This window comes from Rhinopithecus roxellana, chromosome 8 (genome assembly GCF_007565055.1).
Source record: "Rhinopithecus roxellana isolate Shanxi Qingling chromosome 8, ASM756505v1, whole genome shotgun sequence".
Taxonomy (NCBI): domain Eukaryota; kingdom Metazoa; phylum Chordata; class Mammalia; order Primates; family Cercopithecidae; genus Rhinopithecus; species Rhinopithecus roxellana.
The window spans coordinates 104,619,036-104,645,851 of NC_044556.1; the positions used below are offsets into that span (position 1 = coordinate 104,619,036).

The window sequence follows — 26,816 nt, forward strand, 5'->3', positions numbered from 1 at the left end:
CAGTGCTTTAGTGTTGTACCATCTAGCTACAGTACACATTCATGCTGTGTGTATGGGATTGGCCTGAGGGGGAAGGCAGAGGGGGCAGACACACACACACACACACACACACACACACACACACACACGGAGAAAAAGACTGCTGTCAGGTGACAAAGAGGTCATGTGATGGATAGCTTGAGAATCTGCTGTATTCCTTCTGTTATTACCACTTGCTGCATATTCTCTCTGAGTTCTGTGATTCATGTAACTCTCAGGTGTTGGGGGATCTCTCTCTATGCCAACTTCTGTGCCAAGTAGAGAGATAAAGACAATGCATGGAAAGACTATGATTGACTTAGTGAAGTACTTTCATACGAATGTTAGGGTGTAAGAGTGACTGATTTTATTGTTGTACTTACTAGCCCCTGTTGTTCCCACAAAGAAAGATGCCAGCATTGACATTAACATCAGGGAGGCCATACTTCATTCACTCCTGTTGCCTTCTTTCCTTCCTTCATTTCTTCCAATGCTTCAGCATTCACTCAACACTAACTGTTTGCCTGCTTTGTGCCAATCTCCACTCCTGGCAGTGGGATACAGAAATAAAGACAGAGAGACAAAAATCCGTGTCTGTGTTCCAGTAGAAGAAAAACAATTTTAATAGGTACCATGGGGGAAACAAACAAAAAAAAGGGAATGGAAATAAGGAGCACATCATGAGAGGTGAGGGAGGAGTCAGGGAAAGCCCAATCAGAAGGTGACAGCTGAAGGCTACGACAGAAGGAATCCTATAAATATCTGAGGAAAGAGCATGTGAGGGAAAAGAACCAGACAACTGCAAGGATTCTGGGGTGATTGAAGGAGCAGCACGCTCCTGAGAGTGCCTGGAGAGAGTACTCATGGGGGAGAGAACTGGAGACGCGATTTGGATAAATAATGGGGTCTGGGGGGAGGGAGGTCATGTAGCGTCTTGCAGACTTTTTAAGAACTTTGGCTTTTACTCTAAGAAAGAGGAAATACTATTAGAGGGTTTAGGTAGAGGAACAATTGGTCTGATTTGTTTTCCAAGGGATGCTCTGCGGTGTGCAGAAAATTGAGAACGAGGGAGGTAGGCAAGAAGAGCGGTGAGGAGACTATCACAGCAACAGATGTGAGATGCTGGTGACCAGCACCAGAGTGGGAGCCGTGGAGGTGTGTGAGATATCAGATTCCTAATATGTTTCGAGGGTGGAGGCAACAGGTTTTGGTGATGTAGATTGTGAGAAAAAGATAGGACTCCAGGATTATTGGGCTAAGTTAATGAGAGATTGTCATTGCATTTACTGAGATAAGGAAAACTGCAGAAAGCAGGTTTGGGAGGGAAGATCAGCAACTCCAGGTCAGATCTTGTTTGCCTGAGAGAGAATGGAAAGACAGTGATTTGGAGACTACGGGTATAGACTTTTTGCTGAGACAAAATGCATGAACCTGGTGGTATAGCTATAGCTGCTAGGGGAAATTGGGGTCAAGAAAGGGCATTCTTTTTTTTAAGTTTATTTATTTATTTTTTTTCCTTTATTATACTTTAAGTTCTGGGATACATGTGCAGAACATGCAGGTTTGTTACATAGGTATACACGTGCCATGGTGGTTTGTTGCACTCATCAACCTGTCATCTACATTAGGTATTTCTCCTAATGCTATCCTTGCCCCGGCCTCCACCCCGCAGCAGGCCCCAGTGTGTGATGTTTCCCTGTGTCCATGTGTTCTCATTGTTCAACTCCCACTTAGGAATGAGAACATGCAGTGTTTGTTTTTCTGTTCCTGTGTTAGTTTGCTGAGAATGATGGTTTCCAGCTTCATCCATGTCCCTGCAAAGGACATGAACTCATCCTTTTTTATGGCTGCGTAGTATTCCATGGTGTATATGTGCCACATTTTTTTTATCCAGTCTATCATTGATGGGCATTTGGGTTGGTTCTAAGTCTTTGCTATTGTGAACAGTGCTGCAATAAACATATGTGTGCATGTGTCTTTATAGTAGAATGATTTATAATCCTTTGGGTATATACCCAGTAATGGGATTGCTGGGACAAATGGTATTTCTGGTTCTGGGTCCTTGAGAAATTGCCACACTACCTTCCACAATGGTTGAACTAATGTACACTCTCACCAACAGTGTAAAAGCGTTCCTGTTTCTCCACATCCTCCCCAGCATCTGTTGTTTCCTGACTCTTTAATGCTCACCATTCTAACTGGTGTGAGCTAGTGTCTCCCTGTGGTTTTGATTTGCATTTCTCTAATGACCAGTGATGATGAGCTTCTTTTCCTACGTCTGTTGGTTGTATAAATGTCTTCTTTTGAGAAGTGTCTTTTCGTATCTTTCACCCACTTTTTGATGGGAAAGGGCATTCTTAAGTAGAAAATATAGCCTGTTTGTTATCCATGCAAATGACCTCTGAGGAATGGAAGAATCCAGCGTATAACAGGGATCAAGCCAAACATGGTGGCTCACACCTGTAATCTCAGCACTTAGGGAGGCTAAGGCCAGAGGATTGCTTGAGGAGTTTGAGACCAGCCTGGGCAATCCCTATCATTTCTGCTAGGGAAGTATAGTATGATTGCTGGGCAGCAGTGAAGGGACCACCTGAGGTTAGTGGCCGTGATTTTAAGGCTGGTTTGAATTTTCTCTGCAATGTTTAGCTCTGCAGGACACAGGCATTAGAATAGGCGAAGAGGTGGTTTTAACAAGGGTTGAGGTCTTGTCGTTTGCATATGATATTTTATTATAGAGGAATTAAAGGGTATATATGACCTGGGAAGGCATGAATAATGGTGCGTGGTTAAGAATTTATGTTAGGATGTAAGGGAAGAGTGTGAGGGACAATATAATGTGGGGAGAAGCTTCATGTGTCCTGGTGAAATTGATGAGAACACTTTGACCCTACCTTGGAGGTTAAGTAGAGGATAACAATGCACTTGAGATGAGTCAATCATCTGAAATAATCATGTGAACCCTTAGTTGCACCAAAGCAAAAGGAAAATGCACAATTCATATTGTTAGCAGAAGATGCTAACAATATTTATTGTTATTTATTTATTGGGGTGTGTGTCAGTGTTTCCTTCTTTTTCCAAATGAGACCCCATTTGCCACCATGATCGTCATGGCACAGACTACACAGGCTGCTCAATTATCCACAATTACGTACGTTTGTAAAAGATCCTCAAGATTATATCCTGCTTGAATCTACTATGTTGCATGTAGAGTATTTCTAGATGGGTAAGAATGAGATCAAGTGGAAAGTCGAGGACAAAGAGAAATGTATTCTATATTGAGCATATTTTATATTTTTAATGGCTCTGTCTGGAAAGGGGGCAGAATGCTCAATATTGCCTCATTTTCTCATCAAACTTGACACTAGTTCACCTGGGAAATTGCATTTCCAAGTTGTTTTAAATTGGAAAGTTGTTGTAAAATCAGGCTGTGTGTTTGTGTTTGCATTGTTTCCACTTAATCATTGATCCTGTTAAATGTTTCTTCCATACAGAGGAACATAAACAATAGTGGCTTTCTCGATTTCCTAACATTCATGTAAAGATAAGTTAGAAATATTATATTTAATACATGTAAAATACTGTAATTAAATGTAAACAGAAAATTCAATGACCATTTTGGTGGATTGTTGGATAATAACATCGAGTATTTGTCACAATAGCCATTTGGAAGAGAATACAGAGTGAGTTACTGATGGGATCCAAGTTGACACTAATTACTTCATTAGAAAACAAATATATTTCTTTTAATTCTTAGAATTTTTTATTTTAAAATCTGGTATGATCAATCTGTTTTAGACCAACAGGTGTAAACTCTCCCAGACTCTAGGACTGCCATGTTTGAATACAGTTATATTGAACCTTTCTGCCTTTTCTTTTCTTTTTTTTTTTTTTTTTAGATAAATAGAGGGAGAAGGATGTGTTTTGTCAAGATTATGCCTTACCCAACTTTAAGTACTTGCATCTTCTTCCTTCCTTCCTTCCTTCCTTCCTTCCTTCCTTCCTTTCTTTCTTTCTTTCTTTCTGTTTTGTTGTTGTTGTTGTTGTTGTTGTTGTTGTTTTTGTTTTGTTTGTTTGTTTTGTTTTTGTTTTTTTTTTGAGACAGAGTTTCACTGTGTCACCCAGGCTGGAGTACAGTGGCACAACCTTGGCTTGCTGCAACCTCCGCCTCCCAGGTTCAAGTGATTCTCTTGCCTCTGCCTCCCAAGTAACTGGGATCACAGGCACCCACCACCATGCCTGGTTAATTTTTTTGTATTTTTAGTAGAAATGAAGTTTCACCATGTTGGCCAGCCTGGTTTTGAACTCCCGACCTCAAGTGATCTGCCCGCCTTGGCCTCCCAAGTGCTAGGATTACAAGTGTGAGCCACCGCACCTGGCCCATACCTGCATCTTCTAACATTACCTTATTTACCAGAGTCAAGACTTTTGAAATATTTAGATGTCTGGTAAATAATAAACTTAAAAATATTGAGTTCATTAAAAATGGAACTCAAATATTTATTTAAATTCTAATAGGCTTTACTGTTTTGTGAAATATTTGAAATGTTTAGAACAGTTACCAAAATGCACACTTTGCACTTTCGAGATGAATTATTTCTAATTCACATGTACTTATCAGTGGTCCAATGGATCCTAATTCCTATTACACTGTGCATATATTAATGCTTCTTGCTAAGTGCCCACTTTTAAAAGTTTATTTCATAACTCTATAAACAGGCATTTGGGGCTCCTGGCCTCACTGCCGCAGAGTGGCTTGAATGAGCATTTGTGGGGTCAGTTGTCATTATCTTGGCCACAATCTTTGGAGTGCTGTATTCCCATCATCGGCTGGCTGCACGTAGCACAAGGTCTGGGTGTCACAAAGACATGATGTCACTCTTCTAGCATCTCTGACACTCTTGAGTAGTAATTTCAGAATACTTAGTGAAAGGCTTAAAGTGTTGAAATACGATGAAGTCTGGGGAGTTAACTTTTAGCCTCAACTTTAACTCATTTATTCTGTGCCAAAGTGGAATTTGGGGGAGAGGTTGAATTTTCCTTTGTGGTAGCCTGGCTGGTGAGGACAAATCCACTTACTCTTTTCTTTCCTCGGCTAGAAGAGACGAGGAATGGAAGGAGATTTGGTATTCCTTAGGAATTTTATTAATAGGAAATTGCTTCTTCTTTAACAATGAGGATCATAATTTCAGCTGAGATTAAATTTTAAGTGCTTTATTAAACTGTTTTAGCCACTAGCAACCATTTCCCTTACACAGATAAATTTAGATTGACTTTGCACATCTTGAAAATAAGAAACAAATGAAAATACAAAAGTATCTTTATATGTATACATTGTGAAATTTGAAGTCTGCGTTACTTTTTATTGGTTCCGTTTTCATGGGATTATTTATGCATAGCAGCAGACAAGTAAAACACCATAGCAGATTTTTGTAATGACGGAATGAGATTCCTGGCCTGTCACGCCAGTAGGTGTGGGACTATGGAGAAAGTTCCTAAACTTTTGTCCAGTTATTTGAATGGAATCTTAAAGAGACATTTACTATTCATAGAGCAACCTGAGCTTGAACTGTAATTTTGTTCTAGTTGGACAGTGGGGGAAGGGAGGAGATTTGGAACTAGTGTTATATGATGGACATGTCTGTGCTGAAAATTCATGGTGCTCGAGGTAGGTTAAACCTTCCTCCAGCCAACGGTTTCCACCTAAGCTTTTTAACACAGTGATGCCTGTCCTGTATTTTTACTATTTGCACATATTGCAAGCAATTGAAGGATGTTAGGAAGCTCTGACAATAACAATGGTTTTCTTTAATGAAAAAAAAATTCTAATACCAAGAGAAGAGGACAGATACATCTTGCTCAATTAAATCAAAATGTGTGGGACACCTGAATTCTGCAGTTGCAGAAATGCTGAAAGTCGCTGGATATTTAAAGCAATGAAGGAGGAAGGGGTTGGGGTCGGGAAAAGCAAAATTGGTAATCTTCTTTGTCAAGGCATCACTGTTAAGATGCAGGTGGTACTTACTGAACTCTGGAGAGAATGGAAAGTGTGAGGACAGCACAGTACATAGAAGGAAAATTCCCTTAGCGGTTCACTTTCCATGCACCAGTCACCTCTGGAACTTTAATTAGAACTCAAAAATGTGAGTGGAGGAATTAGAATGAGGCCTTTCTATCTTATATTTGAAAAGTATTTATTTTACTTAGAAGCAACTTTTTATTCATTAAAAGCACATCAGATAAATCCTAATATTTGAAACTCCTCCCCATATTTAACTAATTCCTCATTCCTCTAGACAAGGAAACGTTAATTCTTACACATCAACATACACCTCAGAAGAGAAAAAAGAAACCTTCATTAACCGAACAAATATCGACATGTGACTCAACATACACAAAAACCAGTGTATCATAGTTTTGCATATATTAACTACATGTTGTTATAAACAAGAACAAAATTATTCCAAAGGGAGGGTGATAAATATGTGGCTGTTAGATTTTTCATGTTTTTAAACATATTGGAAATGTAATGAAACACAAGTTGATCAAGGTGATCTCTGTAGTACAATGAAAGACATTACCTAGCATGACTAATTTTGGTATGTAAGCTCTGATCTTCTCAGTCATATGTTACAAATTCACAACTGAGTTTTCTTTTTTTTATGAATTTTTAATTTTGAGTGACCAAATCTCTTAGTTCTTCTGCCTACCTCAACACGTCTGCCAATATATAAATGTTTACATATACTAAATAAGGTGAATATTTAAATGAAGTTTTAGGTGAACTATTTTAAAAAGGAAAATTTTTTCCCTTAAAACTGTGATTATAATCCTTGTGTTTATAAATTCAAGCTTTTCTGTTTGAGGTTTCTTTCAGTGAGACATGTTTGTGTAGAATTACACTGAAAAAGTATGATTCTTATTGGTATGAAAGTTATTTTGGCATAAGACATTTTAGATTTCTGATAGATTCTGGACTTACGGAGCAATATATATGCTTACATTGAAAATAAAGTTTATCCCTGTTCCCCTTTTAGAGCGTGTGTTAGAAAACAGTGGCAAAATGTGATCCCAGAGTTAGGGTTCTATTTCCAGGGGAACTCACTAAGCCCTCTTTTACAAGAGCGTAAATGTTTACCTAAGCAAGAAGGTGAAGTCTGTTATGCCCAATAAAGGACATTTTGCAGTGCTGGTTTACGGAAAACATTCAACAGACAGTGGGTGTTTTACATAAAGTACAGTGCGTTGTTTGAAACTCTTTGCTCATCTATACACTATGCTTAAAATAAACACTATCTGGGAATATACCAGTCTTTTTTTCTACCTCCCTTATTCCACACCCTAGATTTTGTCACCTGCCAAACTCAAATAAATCTTATCTAAACAGTTGAGATAAGCGCCGAGTCATACCCAGTATGGTCAAATCAACAAACCTCTCCAAAAACAGAAATGAAATACAATATCGCTAGATTAAACAGTCTACAATGGTAATCATGTTTGCATTTAAAGATTTTATTCCAAAAGGATCACAGTCTTGGTATCCATTTTTTTTCCTCCTGCCTAGACAAGACGGCGACATACCGACTCAAACAAAATGCATTTGTTCTCTAACAATTTAACTTGTACAGCTCTTATAAACAAGGCCCATAGGTGTATGAAGCCTACCGACTTAATCAGTAACTTATGTCGTTAACCTTGTATAAGCAAGTATGCTTGAGATGTACCAGTGTTGGATTGTGTATTGGATTTAGTTTTTTCTTGCAGGAAAGCCTTTTTTTATGTAGCCTAAGCGCAAAGTCATGGCATTCTGGGATTTTATTGTCTGTACCGTACAGTAAAGCTCCACCATGCTAAACTGTTCAAAAAGAGAAGCTAGTAAAAATTCAGGTGATTTCTAAATTACAAGATATTATAAAAAATGCAGTTTTCTTCCTTTCTAGGACATACGGTATTTTCACTGTTTGATAACAAGGCATAAACTCTACTAGGGCAGGAACTATGTCTGTCTGGTTTATGCTGTATCCTCGGGGTGGACAAGAGTACCTAGCTTAGAGTTAGAATTCTGAATATTGTTCAATGATGAATGATGTTTTCCAGAAGATATTCTGTCTTCTTTGTGACTGAATAAAAATATTTTGTAATTATTACATTAATTTCTGACATTTAAATGCATGTCTCTCAAGAGAGTACATTTTTGTCTTACAATTATTAATAAAGGGTCCACTTTCAATATCATACCATTTAATTAGCAAATTTTAAAATATGCAATAAAGGAAGGATAAATGTCACAATATCACTGTCATTTTTTGGTAATATCTCTAAGGTATTATCATTTGTGCATCTCTTACTGTACAGCAATTTATACACTGACTGCTGGTTTGAAAATAACGCATTTTTCCATTATTCTTTAAGCAGATCTTCATTTAGTTTGGTTCATGAAATTGGGAATTAGCCCAGTTGTATATAGATGCATGATTTGAATATACTGTCCTTTTATTTTTAAGGTCCAAACAATAATACGAAAATTATACTCTTATTTTCTAATTTATATTTTGCTTTATGACAGCAAGTACATCTAGAAAGGTATATGTGCTATTTAGACATTCACCAAAAACTGAAAAACCTTTCAGTTTTGAGTGCCTGCTATAACAAGGACTGTTTTCCACACAATAGAGGAATTACCTCTAATCTTTATAATATCCATTTAAGGGGATAATAACATTACCATTAATATGTCTATTTCCCATGTGAATAAACCAAAACTCTGAGAGCTTACCAAGTCTCTCCAAGAGATACACAGCTGGTTAGTCACAGACTCATGTTTTTAGTTCAGGTCTATCTAAATCCAAAACACAAGGTCTAAGTCCCATGTAATTCTGGAGAAAACCACAACTTTTGAGTTATTATATTGGTGAGTTAAGACTTCTCAGTAAACATGATACTGTGTAAACTAGGGCTCTGAATCAGAAGAGCAGTAATAAAATTTAGGAGTCTTTAAATACAAGGAAGAGAATGCCATTATTTTAATTTGGGATCAACAGAAGAATGCTGGTGGTATATTTGCCATTTCACTGACCTTTATCGTGGTCTTTAGATAATCCAGAATTACTTGAAATATTACTCACGAGCGTGTGCAGGGTTTCAGGTGTAGGTTAAGAATGCCTGGCAGCACGTCTTCTGGCAAGATGCCTGCGTTTGTGTGCGTACTCAAAGGCCCCAGGTTTCCAGGTGCCCAAGCATCTCAGTGGCAAGATGTAGAAAGAATGCAAATAGTATTTCCTTTCATCTTATTATCAAGTGTAAAATGTTCCGATGAATATGGTAGCAGGGTATCTTCCTTCCTGTGAAATGTTAGTTTTCATCAGCTGTTGGATATGTTCACGTAACTAATCCGAGCAAAATCAAACACAAATTTAAAAGTTGCTTGGCTGCATCTTTAGAAAATTTTTGTTACGTAATATACATTTTGGAAGTTTTTAATGTGACTGCCCAGGTGTGCAGATTTTCAGCTGGGGATTCATGCATCGGCATTATATTCCTTAGAAAGGAATGCTGGGTATGACTCTTGACTCCATTCACATCCAGTCGCACAGTGACGTGCACCTCCTGAAGATTTCTATGCTTTATTGAGTTTCAAATAAAGATTGGGGATGATCGTTCTAGGCATTTCTGCCAAGCTATGTTTTTTTTCCTTCTTCCTTCTTACATCTTCCCAGCAGATTAAAACAGTAATAGAAACAAATAAACATTAAGGCAGTCCTGAAAATAAAAATGGGCCTTTTGCATCCACCACAGATGATAGATGGGGAGGAGGAAAAGAAGACTCCTTCCCCTAGTAATCTCTGTCCATTGCTCTTTTCTTTGCAGTTCCTCTCCTCGTTATTCTTTAGAGGCTTATGCTTGTAGTACCATTTGCAGCAGGTATTTTTGCTTATGCCAGTGTTTATTTGGCTTTTGCTCTCTCAGGCATTTCTGCCTGTGTGGATTTCTGGAGCCAATAAAGCAAACGTGTGAGTGGTAGCTCCTTTCTTAAGGTTATCTATTATGACTTTTCTCTGGAGGTTCAGCAATGACTCTTGTTTTTCACATTACACACTTCTTCAGTTGTCTGCTATATGCAGGACACTCTGGCATGATACAATAATGTCTAAGACAAGATCTCTGCTATTAGGCTCTTCAGAATCTGCTTGGAGGAACTGAACACATACTTTCATACAATAGAAGGAATAGCTGGAGTGTATCAAATGACTTTTATTAATGTTAAAGGGTGGAATCCAGAAGTAGGGAGAGTCACGAGCATTGGTAGTTATGAAGTGTTTTAGAGATTACTTAGACTAGAGCTTGAAATTGCTATTTTGTTAGAAACAGCAGTTTGTCCACATTTAGAGCTACACTTTCCAGTTTCCCTCTCGTTCTGGGTGACCATAGGAAACTGATCCAGTCAGTGAGACGTAAGTAGAACTGTCCTAAAAATTTATGATCCATTGGCATTGCGCATTTCTTCTTTTTGCTTTCCTCTTTCCTCCTTTGTTTTGCCTGGAATGTGAGAGTGATGGCTGGTACAATAGCAGCAATTGTTCCATCTGAGGAAAAGGAAAAGGCATATGAAGACCACTTAAAAATTTTGGGCCCTAACTTCTTTTAGCCCATGAATCAATGTCGACCTACCTTAGCTTTGTTCAAGTCCTATCTACTCAGATATTCTTTTACTTACTGCTGAAAACAAGTTTTTAACTGATTCAAATGTGTTTAACACTTTGGCCATATTGTCATGTGGGTAATTGTCAGGATCTCATTCGTATTTCAAATAATCTTCATCACTATATTCTAACTAGATGCCCACATCACTCTCTAATGTGAGCCAATCTTTTAAGCTGGGGAGAGGATTGAGTTAGAAATCAGGAATGAATGACATTCCCCCCCCCTCCCCCCCATCTAGACCTGTGTTTTTCATTTTGCTTCCTAATAAGCTTAAAGATATTGGAATTCTGTTTTTAGTTCTCTTTACTTCCACTAGAATACACATGATAGCCTCTATAAAAGCACTTTCCCTTCCCCAGCTGTCCACTCTTGGAATTCTTCGTCCATCTACACAACTTTTCCTCAACTTTATATTGTTTTGTCTTTTAACACCTAAAGACAAACACAAACTTAGCTGGGTAAGAAGAGGGAAATATTTCTATTATTAGATAAGGGATTATAAAAGAAAGGCAGAAAAAGTTTCTAAGTTGTAATCTATCTTCTAGCTTCAGAGTCCCTGAAATTTTTAAGGACCTTTTCTGAGTCCTTAGAAATGTAAAAACTAACAGACAATGTAATGAGTGAGTTCTGTGAACATAAGGATCACCAGTGACACAGCTTCTGGCCGGGCTAGAGTATGAACCAAGTGCTTTATATCTGGCAGGCATATGGTCAGAGGAAGTACGTGATTCTATGGTTTTCGTTAATCTTAACTCACTGGGATCTACTCTCAGGAACTGGTCAACCTTTTCTTTCCTGTGATTTGGATGTTGGCCTTCCCGAATTTGTCTAAATTTCTTGGCTTTTTCTCTTCTTTCCCTTTTTGATCTACTTTTGGGAAATTCTCACATTTATTTCCCAAATCTTCTATTGGGTTTTTCTGTTACCCTGTTTTTTGTTTGAAGAAACATTTTGTTCAATTAGGAGGGTGTTGCAAGAATTGCAGGCAATAGTCGGGAATGTCTGAGAATGGGGTGGTAGGGGTGGAGGTGGTGAGGTGAAGTCATGTTCTGGATGTGTTTGGAATGTGAAGCCCTCACGATTCATGATGTGTTGGATGTGGAAGGTGAGGGGAAGAGAGGAATTACGTACAGCTCCTCTGAACACCAAGCAGATGGAGGCTCCGTCATGTAAGACAGAAGAATATGTGTAGTGTGCTGCCTGTTAGACACCCAAGTGGTGATGCTGAGAAGGCTGTTGGTTCTATAAGTGAGGAATTCAGGAAGGAGGTCGGAAGCTGGAGATGAAAGTGCCAGAGTATTTCAAAGCCACCATGAGAGTGGGTGAGACCACCAAGGCGGTGAGTATAGATAGAAAGGGTGGCAGTAGTCAGCCCTAGGACATTCCAAAAATGAGAGGTTAGGGAGAGAAAGAGCCAGCAGGGGAGGCTGAGGAATGGGGAACATAACAAGAAGGAGGAAGGGGAAGAGAGCGTGGTATCCTGGAAGCTAGGATAAATGTTTAGCACGTGTATCAGAAGGAAGGAATTTATAACTGTCACATGCTGCCAAAGGTTGAGAAATGTGCATTTGGATTTCACAAGATCTAAAACGCTGGTGACTCAGTAATCAGAGCAAAGACTTGATGAGTGGGATTAGGAAGTGATGGGCAGGGAAGAATGTGGGGACAACAAGTATTGATGACACTTTGTAGGAGTTGGAGGAGTTTTACTGCTTTATTTTTTTTCCAGTTTTTTCGTTTTGTTTTGTTTTTCCCCCTCTGGTTTCTAACATCCCTTGTAGAGGCTTCCCATAGATGATTTGATCCTTGGCTGTCTGTTCTTGCTTAAGTTTAAAAGGTGATGAGAAGCGCTGAGTCCTCATGTTGGGCTCTTGGACTTTAAGTTCAGTGTAGCATTTTCGGTGTGTGTTTTTTGTCGGGCATTCACCAATGTCTTTATCTTTTGGTCTTTTTTCCTGGGATGGAGAGATTTCCTGGAGACTTCCCATTTCTGGCTTGGGGAGTAAAGGCCTGTCTGGAAGTGTTCTGGACCCTAAGTTGGGGGAAGAGGGCTGAATGGAGGTATGGAGACTTTTGTATTCAACATGCAGGACTCCACATGGTCCCTGTGTATTCAGCAAAGCAACCTATCCTACAATTGTGCTTGCTATATCTTTGTCCAGAGATTTAGATTTAATTTCTCGAGAAAATCAACCTGATGAAGTTGGGAAGGACTTTTTCAGAATGAGCATGTAACTGACTGACTGGCAGCATTCACCCAGTGCTCCTTGTTTCTGGTATTCTTCACTTTACCCTCAGTTGGACAAGTACCTGCTGCCAGTTCCTTCACCTTCAGGGTTGGTGCTCAGTTTCCTCAATGAAAGTTATGGCTTTATCATTTTAAGGTCTACGAAATAAGTACAGCTGGCTTCCACATTTTGTTGCTGTCATCTCCTCTTCTTTCTTCCAGTCCTTATGGGTTTACTTTTTTAAATATGTTTTTACTATAGCTTTAGTGAAACTTCAGGAGAGAACAAAATCAAATGCATGTATTTACTGTGCCATCTTAATCAGAGATGCTTCCCAGCAATATATACTCATACATATCACAGTGCAAATCGAATGAAGCAATCTGAATGTCAGGTGATGCTTTTAAGATTTGGATCATCTATTTCGTAGTCATTCACTTCCAAACTCTGTCACTTTGAGCATCTTTTACATCTGACAAGGCCATTCTTTCTCTCGTTTGCACAAGCTCTACCTTGTGCTTTTATTGTGGTGTAATTGTTGTGTAGTTATTTGTCAATGTGTCTTTCTACTTCACTATACTGTGAGCTCTTCTAGATGGGGGAGTGTGTATAACTCCAGAATCCCAAAATGTTTTGTAGGACATTTACAAAAGCAATAACAAATATTGTCAGATACATTTCAATTACTTACCCCCAAAATGTAAAAGTTTCTATTTCACTGAAATGTACAGTGAGACAAAAATTAACTGCTTGTATGTCTTCTTCTTCCTGATTTTAAAGTCTAAATGATATGCTCCCTGCAGTTCCTCGAGAGATCTCTTACAAAATGTAGTTTCCTAGTAGCTAGAGTAAGATGACAAACCTGACTCTTTTAAATGAGAGGATGCTTCTGATCTCTGCTACATGAGTGTCTGCTCAAACAAAGATCTTTGCTTCTCAGCAGCTTGCAAAGCTAACTTCATCAAAGCTTTTCCTGTGGCTTCTGCATTTTAAATAGGGTAAAGATGCTTTCTTCAAGCCCTTATACTCTTTCTTCCTCTGCCAGTGAAAAGAGGGCATGAACCGTAAATGTGGGCTGATTTGTACTCATTTTGTGTTTAAGCTTCTGCTGACTCTACTTCTCTTTCCATAGACTTTAACCCAAATTAGTGTTAATGGCTTCCCTCTGGTTAGTTGTTTAGTCTCCTCTGTTACTATCAGTAAAACTGAAACTGTCATTTTTCTTTTTGCTGAGAATGTTTTCAACCTGGTTCATCTGAAACTTCTCAATCTAAGATACTAATTTGGAGATATATTTTTTAAAAATTTTTATGATAGGAATGTGATATGGGTCGTAATAATAACCACAACAGCCGACACTTTCTGAGTGTTTGCTTTGTGCATGGCACTGCATTTTACTTTTCTTATTTAATCTCCTGCAAGAACCCTGTAGGGAAGGTGCTCTTCTTATTAGGTCCATTTTGCAGATGAAGAGCCCAAGACGCTCCGGGTTATACAGATAATAAATTGTATGGTCACCGTGCCCCACTGCCTTCCAGTGCCATCAGATGGCAATGTGACATGACATATTATTATCTTTGTGTTCTATATTTTTGAGTTATGATGTCAGCTAGAGTGAAGTTAGTTATTTATGAAAGGATAATCAGAGTGATCTCAAAGAATGGTCAGTGTGTCCAGTAAAATTAAAGGCAGAGTTGATTTTCAGGAATTGCTAACCTCAGCCTGTTTTAGCCTTTCAACATTCAAGGAAGATGTTTTTCCAAGTCTTTTGTGTACTGGGTTCTTCTAGATATAGAAAGGATACAACAGTGAATGAAGCGTGACCATATAATTGTGGAGGGAAGGGTCTGTCCATATTGTCTCACACATCTCTGTATATCTACAGATCGTATCTCATATGATCTCTATTTATAGAAATGATGAGGTTTAGCTGATTTGATAGGTTATGCCTAAACCAGAAGCCAGCCTTCCTGACTAGTGCACTTTTTCTTTCCACTGAATCATGCTGCTTCGCCATGTCTTTTGTCAACCTAGAGCCTAATAAGAGAATAAAAACATTCACATTAATAAAATTAACACAAGGTAGAGACCCATAGAGCACCACAAGTTGGAACTTGAAGTCCAAGGAACAGAGAGCCATGGGTTAGCAATGTGTTGTGATGGGCAGCCCCTCAGATGGTCCCTGGAGATCCCCACCTTCTGAGACTTGTGGTCCTGTGATATTCCCCACCCCTTATATGTGGGCTAGACTCATGACTCACACTGAATAGAATAGAACAGAACAGGGGTGATGGGATGTCACTTCCAAAATAAGGTTATAAAGAGAAGGAGGCTCTGTCTTGTATGCCCTTTCTGTCTCTAAGGGAAGCCAGCTACCGTGAGAGTTGCCCTGTGGAGAAGTCCATCTGGCAAGAAACTGAGTCAGACTTCCAGCCAACCAGTAGTGAGATGCCGAGGCCCTCAGCCTGAGGAACTGAATCCTGCCAACAGCCTGTGAGTAAGGCTGGAAACAGATCTTCCTACAGAGCCTTCAGATGAGACCGTAGCCCCCGCCAACACCATGATTGCAATCTTATGGGAGACCTTGAGGCAAAGTCCCCTAGCTGAGCTGTACCTGGATTTGTGACCCACAGAAAGTATGAGATAATCCATTTGTGCTCTTTAAGCCCCTAAGCTTTGGTGTAACTTGCCATGCAGAAATGAATAACATACTTGGTAATAAACACTGTGAGATTTTCTAGTTTGGGGCATCTTTACCACCAGTTTAGCAGATCACACAGGAAAGATTAAAGTAGGTGACTGCAGTGGCTGGGATAAGTGTTCATGGCTGATGAAAAGAAGGGGCCGTCATGTGCAGCCCTGAGAGACTGCTCCGGTCCTGTCTCATCCAACAGATCCCTGCTTTTAAAAAATATCAGTGTAAGGCAGGTACTAACATTGTTCCATAGCTTAAAGTGTTGCATTCAAGAAGAGTAATCCTATCATATTGAATTATACAAATAGGTTGGGCACCGTGGCTCATGCCTGTAATCTCAGCACTTTGGAAGCCTGAGGTGCGAGGATCACTTGAGGCCAGGACTTCAAGGCCAGCCTGGGCAACATAGCAAGACCTTTGTCTCTACAAAAAAATTAAAACATAGAAATATTATCTGGACATGGTAGCATGTGCCTATTGTCCCAACCACATGGAGAAGCTGAGGTGAGAAGATTGCTTGAACCCAGGAGTCTGAGACTGCAGTGAGCCATAATCATACCACTGCACCCTAGCCTGAGTGACAGAGTGAGAGCCTGTCACTCTGTCTGTCTCTTAAAAAAAAGGGATTACACAAATAAAGAGAACTACTTAATCTGGCTACTCAAAATATATGAAAGATCAACACATTTGTCTAATAATGTTTCGTTGAAGTGCTTTGTTTCAAATGAGTTCCTTTTAAGGCACGCTCTTAAAATATGTCCTTTCCCTTCTGTGCAGTTCTTTGAAAGTATAGAGACAGGATTCATTTTATCATGTAAACATTCATACAAATAGATTACTTTGCTCTCTAGCCTGTGGGTAATTCAACATTTGTAGTAAGTTAGAATGAGAAGCATGTACCACATTTCTGGTGCTGACAAAGGCAGCCACGGAGGAGAACACGTTAATAGCAAAGACCAAGTGTCCAAGAGTAGACACCTGCCTGCGCACAGCCAAGAGTGGGACTATTTCTTATGTTGCGTCTATAATGCCTGGTTGTTTTGAATTGCTTTTTCTTTTATTTTTTTTAATGTAATGCAGTCATCAATCAAAACCTTAAACTCGAAAGAAAACAAATTTCTTTTTCTGTTTGTACATTTTGAGACATTTTAAATATCTTAGGTTAAATTGACTATTTGACTTCCAAAATAGCCCATTTCATTTTTCATTTTTTAACAGCATGGTTTAACAACAATGACGTTGGATCTTAGCGAGTTCATACAGGTGGAGTTCATGACTAGAAGAGCTATTGTGATCTTAACTTTTAACTATTGAATGAAAATGTTTAGTCCAGAACCTAGTTTTAATCTAGCACCTAGTTTTAATCTAATTTCTGAACCAATGTGCTTACAGGTAATATACACCTTAAAATTAATCACACCCATTAATCCAAGGCTTTCTGAATTATCTTTCTACTATATAATTACTTATTTTCTCCACATGATAAGCATATGCTAGAAACAAAAGTTATCCCACTTGATAAAGTCTCAGAGAAGTTTAGTGTCTTGATCAAAGACACACAGCCAATTGGTATGAAAGCCTGAAAGATTACTATGTTCTTCTACTCTCTATCTAGACATTGGCATTTGATAAAATCATAGACAAGAATTGCTATCTATTTTGGTCTGGAGTGATGTCTGTTTGTTTGTTTGTTGAGACAGAGTCTAGCTCTGTCACCCAGGCTGGAGTACAGAAGCACTATCTTGGCTCACTGCACCCTCCACCTCCCATGTTCAAGTGATTATCCTGCCTTAGCCTCCCAAGTAGCTGGGACTACAGGCACACACCACCATGCCTGGCTAATTTTTGTATTGTTAGTAGAGACAGAGTTTCACCATGTTGGCCAGGCTGGTCTTTCCTGACCTCAGGTGATCCAGCTGCCTTGGCCTTCCAGAGTGCTGGGATTACAGGCGTGAGCCACTACGTCCAGCTGGAGTGATTAGTAACACGTGGTGGTTTGTAGGTTGTTTAAAGGAAGTGGTAAATATGTCCATTGTTTTAATCCTGGAAAGTTAGCATATTTGACAAGTAAGTGAATAATCTTTTAATGTACAAAAAGGGTCAGTGGTTCCTCTCAACACCTTTCTCCTTGAATCCACTCACATACAAACAGAACAGATGCTTCCTGGTTAAATGTATTTATATTATTTATATAATTATATACCTAATCTACATTAGGTATATCTTCCAATGCTATCCCTCCCCCCTCCCCCTACCCCACAACAGGCCCCGGTGTGTGATGTCCCCCTTCCTGTGTCCAAGTGTTCTCATTGTTCAATTCCACCTATGAGTGAGAACATAAGGTGTTTGGTTTTCTGTTCTTGCAATAGTTTGCTGAGAATGATGGTTTCCAGCTTCTTCCATGTCCCTGCAAAGGGCATGAACTCATCCTTTTTCATGGCTGCATAATATTCCCTGGTGTATATGTGCCACATTTTCTTAATCCAGTCTGTCATTGATGGACATTTGGGTTGGTTTCAAGTCTTTGCTATTGTGAATAGTGCCACAATAAACATACGTGTCCATGTGTCTTTATAGCAGCATGATTTATAATCCTTTGGTTATATACCTAGTAATGGGATGTCTGGGTCAAATGGTATTTCTGGTTCTAGATCCTTGAGGAATCGCCACACTGTCTTCCACAATGGTTGAACTAGTTTACAGTCCCACCAACAGTGTAAAACTGTTCCTATTTCTCTACATCCTCTCCAGCACCTGTTGTTTCCTGACTTTGTAATGATCGCCATTCTAACTGGTGTGAGATGGTATCTCCTTGTGGTTTTGATTTGCATTTCTCTGATGGCTAGTGATGATGAGCATTTTTTCAAGTGTCTGTTGGCTGCAGTATTTATATATATTTTTAAGAAAATGATTAAAACTGCATTGTAGACCTGCAGGGGTTGGGTGGGTGTGGGGATTGTAATGAGTCCCGGACAAGGATAGGTGTTACTCTTAAAGCAGCGAAGAGGAAATAAGTGTGAGATATCTGACCTCTCATCTGAAGTATAATCACATTAATGCCTTGCTGAATATTAGAGGATAAAGTAATCTGAACTCAACATTTATCACTGAATTTTCTTTTAAATTTTGGATTTATCTGAAATCTAGTCTTCTGCTTAATCATTTAAATGCTAATAAATAAGGCAGAGTATAATGAACAAGCCCCAGTAGTTCTATACCAGCCTCTCTTGTTTCATTCCAATGGTTTATCATTCAGGTAAAGGTTCCATCCCTCCGTAGATACAGTTGGAATGGTTTTTTTGTTTGTTTTTTTGGTTTGTTTTTTGTTTGTTTGTTTGTTTGTTTTTAGATACACGAGGAAGCTAAAACACAAATAGAAAAAAAGTCAACACAAGCACATGTATGTTTATTGCGGCACTATTCACAATAGCAAAGACTTGGAACCAGCCCAAATGTCCATCAGTGACAGACTGGATTAAGAAAATGTGGCACATATACACCATGGAATACTATGCAGCCATAAAAAAGGATGAGTTCGTGTCCTTTGCAGGGACATGGAAGAAGCTGGAAACCATTATTCTCAGCAAGATTTTCTTGGGCTTGATAACAAGGCTTACTTGAGTAGGAAAGATGTTCTAATAGTTGAATTTATGTGAAAAGTTGACATGCGGAAGTAACATGAAGCAACTACATGTCAGACCCTTTTAATTGTTATTGCCTCTGAGCCCCACGAAAACCCCAAACCAAAACTTGGCTAATATTTTCCATTATTTCCTTGCCCCTGCCCCATAAAGGAACTAAAACTTTTTAAAGTAACTTACTTGAAGTAATGCAGCAGCAAATAAAAATTTAAATTTCAACTTAGTTTAGTTTGATTCCATGTTCTATGTTTGTTCCACATCAGAAAACTGTATCTTGTAAAAATAATATTCCCTAGCCGGGCGCAGTGGCGGGCGCCTGTAGTCCCAGCTACTCAGGAGGCTGAGGCAGGAGAATGGCATGAACCCAGGAGGCGGAGCTTATAGTGAGCCGAGATCGCGCCACTGCACTCCAGCCTGGGTGACAGAGCCAGACTCCATCTCAAAAAAAAAAAAAAAAAAAGATAATAATAATAATAATAATAATAATAAATATTCCCTTTGGAGGAACTATCACCTTGACATAATTTCAATACCCAGCTCCAGGTTCTTTCCTCCCAAACAAGCCTGAAATTTTGGACTTGGAACCAAGAAATTTCTGAGAAGTGTTTTCTTTGAATCTTGTTGCCACCTAAATAAATAAATACATAAATAAGTAAATAGGTAAGTACATAAGTAAATAAGCAAAAAAAATAAAAAATAAAAAATGCATTCAGTCATTTTTAGCATGATCTAGAACTCTGATCGTGGTATTCTCTGTGCATTACCAGTTGTCTGCAGACTTTCAAGGCTGGGCTATTCAGCACATTCCCACCCAAATAGCTCCAACTTCAAACCGTTATTGCTCAAGTAACTGTTAACCCTTCTTGTAAACTAGTGTAATCCCTGATGTATAGGAAACACCTTACATTTGTTGAATACATTTGGGAATGCTTATCTTATTTCCTTGATTTTAGAATTTCATCCATTGAAAATGTACCATTGACCAAATCACAGATTTTAAGGAAGGGAGCATTGGAAGACACTACTAAACATCTACTAACATAGACATTTTGATCTAAGTCCTGATTTCTGAAATGTTAACATGTGCTTTTTAAATTGAGGAGGAAGTATGGCACTTCGATAATTTTAATCTTTCCCAAATTACTTCTTTTACCTTTATTTCCTATCTAGAATTTCTATCACTGCATCCATTCGTCTGTCAGTATGTAATCTTTCTTTCTTTTTGGCTACAGAAGCATGATTAGATTTTGCCCTGAAAACTGCTCATTCCCATTTGAATTGTGTTAACTTCTCTCATGCCAACTAGGGGAAATTATGTGGCGAAACGGTAACAGTGTTGCTTTCCAGTGAGATTTTCTGTGGATGAGTAAAAAAATGAGATTTCATGACTTAGGACCCTTTGAGAACTTGTTTAGGAGCACATAACATGTATTAAGATATTCATTATTAAGAATGTTCTTTTGATTTCATGTATATGACATTGCATGAGATGCCTTTCTTAATATTCTTTCAATCTCATGTATATGACATTGCATGAGATAGAAAGATGAGAAACCTCATGATATTCACAAGTCAAGTTTTATGTGGGGAAAACTTGTGGGAATAATAGTATGGTTTAAAATGATGGATAAAGTCAAAGGACAATTGTGTAGTTTATGAGCTTTGAATTGATCATGAACAATTTTATTGTGTTTCTTTGCCTTGTTCTGGGGATGAAATCTGACACCAAGTTGACCCCTCGCATTTCCTTTATAGTTTTCTTATCATGTAGAGAATTACTGGATTATTAGCTAGCTAATGAATTCCAAAATCAGAAACCTTTGGATTCACTGCAAGATTTTCTTGAAGAGCTAGACTCTGCACAAATTGAAAGAAGATAATTCCATACATAAATTTACTGTTTTTACTTGGGTTTTATGCATTTTGTTACATATTATCACAGCAAAATTATTAGATAATCCCTTTTAATTAATTTTTGAAATATGGTCAAAGGTAGTTGGACTTTGCCTTTACTACTTTGAAACATTAAAGTTCATGATGTGTTTGCCTTATATGGTCTAAAGAATAAGATTTGTCAGAGACTCTTAGATATGTATTTCAGATCTAATTTTTTTTGGGGAAATTGAGATAGTGGATTATTATTAGGGTGGAAGTACCATATTCTACTTGGTACAATATTTTTTTTGGTGAATCTGGGCTCTGTTCCCAGCTCCAAATCCAAATGCTAAATTACCTAATTTAGTTTTCTCATCCATCCTATACTTCCATTTCCCACTTGTCTTTTTAAATTCTTTCTTGGGGTTTTGCCAGAGTCAACTAGAAAATGTCTCATGTGAAACTTTGAGAGAAGAGACATTGTAAAATGCCTCTGTTATCGAAATAAATATATCCAGTTTGTGATTATTCACTTGGTGATTTTTGTCCCGGAAATTTTTAACTCCCCAAGAGCTTCACTGGCTACTTGGCACAAATTCTATCAAGGCAAATTCACCTTGTTTCTACCAAATATTCATATAGAAAATGCAGAATGATTTGTATTAACCTATGCCTAAACCAAATAATAAAGCATACCTACTCCAAAATACAGTACAAATTTCCCCAGGCAACAAATGCATGAAGAAAATATTGTTGTTTTGTCTCTGATCCATCCTGCTTCTTCCTTGTGTAACTGTGGGTAGTATATATTTTAAGGATGGATTTTTAAGGTAGGATCTGTGCTAATATCACTACCAATATAAAAGAGTCATCCTTTGATTATAATATTTTGAGGAATTATAACAGGAAATGCACCCATCATTTTTATACTAAGTCTATCCGTTTAATGATTAGATTTCACCTTTGTCAAATGTTCTAGATAAACTGGCAAATTTAAACGTATATTGGTATAAAACTGGGATGTAGCACTCACCGGAGTGATTTGCTTACTTTGCTGGTATGAAGCAGATTTTTCAAATTCATTCAGTTGGGCTCTGAAAAACAGACCTCACAGTTTCTCTCTGACCTTTGCCTGGGCCATTTTCATGGGATTTAGTATTTGTGGAGCAAGTGAAAGCTTTAACACTTGACACCTGGCCCAGTGAAATTCCTGCTGCAGGCTTTGCAGTGGGGACAAGAGGAAACATTGAAGGTAAAGCCCCTACTTCCTCTGGCTGCTGGCCCATGAGCCTGCTGCCTGCGATGGTCCAACATCTTTGCACAGGTGGCTTATGGCAATTTATATTCTTCTTTTTTTTTTTCCACAGCTGTTGTGAACTTGGATAATTCTGTGGTTGACCTGGAGACCCTTCAAGCTCTCTATGAGAATGTGAGTAATAGAAGGAATTTTATGTGTGAGTATATAATATGTACACAGTACATATCTATGTGCCTCTGTAGGCTCTTTGCTTTAAGGTCCTCTAAAGAAATTTGATCTGAGTGTAGTGAATTTGCCTAAGTAGACGTTTGTTGCAATACTTTCTAGGAACATATCAAACAAATGTGTGGTTTGAAAAATTGTGAATAAAATCATGTTGCCTATAAGGTAATTCATGATTTTTTAAAATGTAAATAATAATCAATACTGATGTGGGGGCTAATCTGAGCCAAGCATTGTTCTGTGCATTACACACACACACACACACACACACACACACACAGATACACACACTCACACACACTTAAAATTTTAAAATATTTAATTGAAAAAGATTGAATACATTCCAGGTGTATGTGTTGAATATATTCTTGCTGATTTGATATACACATTGATTACCACAATCAGATTAACACATCCATCACCATCCATGCTTATATATAAGATGTCTACAAGTTACTCATCTTATAACTGAAAGTTTGTACCTTTTGACCAATATCTCCCTATTTTCCCTTCCTCCCACCCCTGGGCAACCACCATTATGCTCTCTGTTTCTATGAGTTCAAGTTTTTTAGATTCCTTATTTGTCTTTCTGTGTCTAGCTTATTTCACTTAGCGTAATGCCCTCCAGGTTCATCCATGATGTTGCCAGTGGCAGGATTGCTTTCATTTTATGGCTGAATAATATTCCACTGTGTATATGTACCACATTTTCTTTATCCATTCATCTGTTGGTGGACACTTTGATTGGTTTTATATCTTGTCTCTTATGAGTAGTGCTGCAGTGAACATGAAAGTACAGATATCTCTTCAACATACTTTTCATTTCCTTTGGATGGATATCCAGAAGTAGAATTGCTGGATCGTATGGTAGTTCTGTCTTTAATATTTTGAGCAACACCTACACTGCTTTCGATAATGGCTGTACCAATTTACATTCCTACCAACAGTGTTCCAGGGCTCCCTTTTCTCCTCATTGTCACCAACACCTGCTATCTCTCTCCTAGTAGCCATGCCAGCAGATGTGAAGTCATAGCTCACTGTGGTTTTGGTTTGCATTTCTCTGATGAACGGTGATCAAATGCTATTATGATCACCCCTGTTTTACATGAGGAAAGTTGGAGTGGTTAGATGACTTACTTAGGGGCACATAGCTAGTGATGTAGTATAGCTGGGATTTAGTTCATTCTGCCTCTGTTTCTCTGTACTGCTATGGTTTATTTCACTAAGTGGCAGGACATTTAGCTTTTCTTTTATGTAGTACTTTTCATTTTTTACAAAGGTGGTAGAAAAAGGGAGTAAGGTATTGGAGGAGAATAACCATAGCACGATACATTTAGTGCCATTGGGAAGTGCGATATGAGATGTCTTTAGCTGGAACGTGATATTAAATAATATTGATTCAAGTCATAATAAAGCAGGCTGTTTTCAGTGCTTTTGATTATATGTAGGGTAAAGTCTCAGTATGGTCCCATTTTGGGTCTAAAATCTTTGAGTGCTTTTTTTTTTTTTATTTTTTAAACTTTATATCTGTTCTTGCCTTTGATCTGCCTGGTATTTAAACCTCTGCTCTTTGGGGCATGGCCTTAGTTGGTCCTTGACTTTTCTGTCTCAAGTCAAATAATTCTTGGCTCTGGGGAGACCCATGTGGTGGGCAGAATGCAGACTCTGTTCCTAGATTACTCCCTTGAGGACTGTGTGTTCAACCTGCTCATCCACTCTTGAGTTTGGTTCTTTTTAAACATATGTTATATGGTGCTCTCACCTGTGAGACTGAGACCAATGTAAGACAAAATATTTCTCATGGTGCATTGCACAGAATCTGTGGGCTGAGTGTAGAATTGGTACCCATTAAGCATGGTGAACATAAGCATTCTGTGAAACTGAGTCATAAACAAAGATTGAGAGGGAAGGTTTGAGTGATTTATTATATAGTTGTCACTATGCAAAGGGAAAACTGGAAAAAGTAAATCATATATTTAGTATATTTATGTTCCAGTGAAATTGGTATTTAAAATATAACCATTGGGAGGTACAGACAGTTTTCATTTCTCTTGAACCTTTCATACTAACCCTCTTCCAGCCAGGAGGGCTGTATGGAAGAAATGAGGAAATACTAGAGGAAAGTAATTTCTTCAGCAGGTCATAATGATTTAAGATGTTGGTGTGTGTGTATCTATCTATCTTGCACATATGTATTACATATATACATTTGGTGTATTCATGGCATGTGTGTGTATCTATATGTATGTATGTGTATCTAGGAATGAATGTGTTATTTAAACTTGATGTATTCATGTGTAGAAATGTATCTAGAAAATTGAAGACAACTATATGAGGGATGTTTATTTTATGCTGATTTATAATATTTTATTTGGGCCGGGTGCGGTGGCTCAAGCCTGTAATCCCAGCACTTTGGGAGGCCAAGGCAGGTGGATCACGAGGTCAGGAGTCCAAGACCAGCCTGGCCAACATGGTGACACCCCATCTCTACTGAAAATACAAACATAAGCCAGGCATGGTGGCCTGGGCGCCTGTAATCCCAGCTACTCGGGAGGCTAAGGCAGGAGAATTGCTTGAATCTGGGAGGCAGAGGTTGCTGTGAGCCGAGATTGCGTCACTGCACTCCAGCCTGGTGACAGGGTGAGACTCCGTCTCAGAAAAAAAAAAAAAAGAATATTTTATATGGGAGTATTTAGCCTTTCAAAGTAAAGTAATTTCACAAAATATAAATTTATGACTCAGGACAAACTACATAGCTACCCAGAATCTTATCTTACTTCATGAAAGTAGAACAAGTACTGTCTTTGTCTGTTTGGGCTGCTATCATGGAATACCATAGCCTAAGTGGCTTATGAAATTTATTTCTCGCAGTTTTGGAGACTGAGAATTCCAACACTGGCAGATTTGGGATCTGATGAGGGCCCTCTTCCAGGTTCACAGACTGTGACGTTCTTGCTGTAACCTCACATGGTAGAAGGGACAAGGGAACTGCTTGAGGTCTCTTTATTTTTTTTTTTTTTTTTTTTTTTCTGATTCAATTCAGTTAAAATTTATTGAACATCTGCTGTGAAGTAATTATAATTTAAATATGGACTAATTCTCAAGTAGCTTAAAGCCTTGTTTATTAAACAAGAAATGATTCATGAAAAAGGAGCAATATAAAACAATATAAAGTTAGCTGATGACAATGAATGCAAGAGGTTCTAGGTGCCATTAGAAGGGAGAAGAAAGAGACCTTTGTGGGTAGGAGTGCTTGGGGAAACTGAGGGAAGATGTGAACAGGACTCACTGGATGGATGGCATTTTGAAGGCAGAGGGGAAGGAAGACAGTAACAGTATAAAAGGGCCACAGGTAGGAATGGGCATCATATATTCTGGCAACTTGAAGGAAACCAACTTGGTTGAAGTAAAGAGTTCATGTAATTGAAGGAGGGTGAGGAGATGAAAGTAAGTTTGGCTAGGATACAATTTGAGGAGAGATTTGAATTGAATTGAGGAATTTTGATTTTTGTTAGAAAAAGGAATCTGGTCAGTCATTGTGAAGCCATTTTCTCTCAAATTTGCTTTTAAACCCTGTGAATTATTTTATACGGTTATTTTGACTTTTCAATTCCAGAATTTCTATTTAGTTTTTCTATACATAATTTATATTTCTTTATTGTTATTCTCTATTTATTAAGACATTATTCTTATGCTTTTTTAGTTTTTTAGACAGTTTCCTTTAGCTCTTTAAACATGTTTTAAGTATCTAAAGTCTTTGTTAAATAAATCCAGTATCTAGGCTTCCTCAAGGACACTTTTTGTTGATTTTTTTTTCATTTGTACAGACCATACTTTCTTATTTATTTGCCTGCCTCTAAATTTTTTTCTGAAAATTCATATGTTAAATCATATAATGCAGTTGTTCTGGATATCTGATTCAACACTCTCTCTGCAGTTTGATTTTTTGTTGTTTCTGTTTTGTGACTTTCCATGAACTAATTATGTTAAGTCTGTATTTTTTTGTCATGTGTGGCCACTGACATATCTGATCAATTAACTTACTGGTAAGCTAATTACCGGACAGAGTTTTTTTATATATATACCTGTAACCAGTAAGTCTTTCAGTCTTGGCTGAAAGACTCTTTGTGTTGGAGTGTGCCTTCTTCATGCAGCCAGACAATTGACAACTCTGCCTTAGC

At 38.2% G+C, this 26,816-nt stretch overlaps 1 protein-coding gene across 2 annotated transcripts in view; it reads left to right on the top strand.

The window, feature by feature from the left end:
* Positions 1–26,816, top strand: part of FMN2 (formin 2) — a 415,306-nt gene that overhangs the window by 187,116 nt on the left and 201,374 nt on the right. For both annotated transcript variants that reach the window (XM_030936062.1, XM_030936061.1), the window contains one exon: positions 22,523–22,584. In XM_030936062.1, the coding sequence (XP_030791922.1) occupies positions 22,523–22,584 (62 nt within the window). The remainder of the gene's footprint in view (positions 1–22,522; positions 22,585–26,816) is intronic.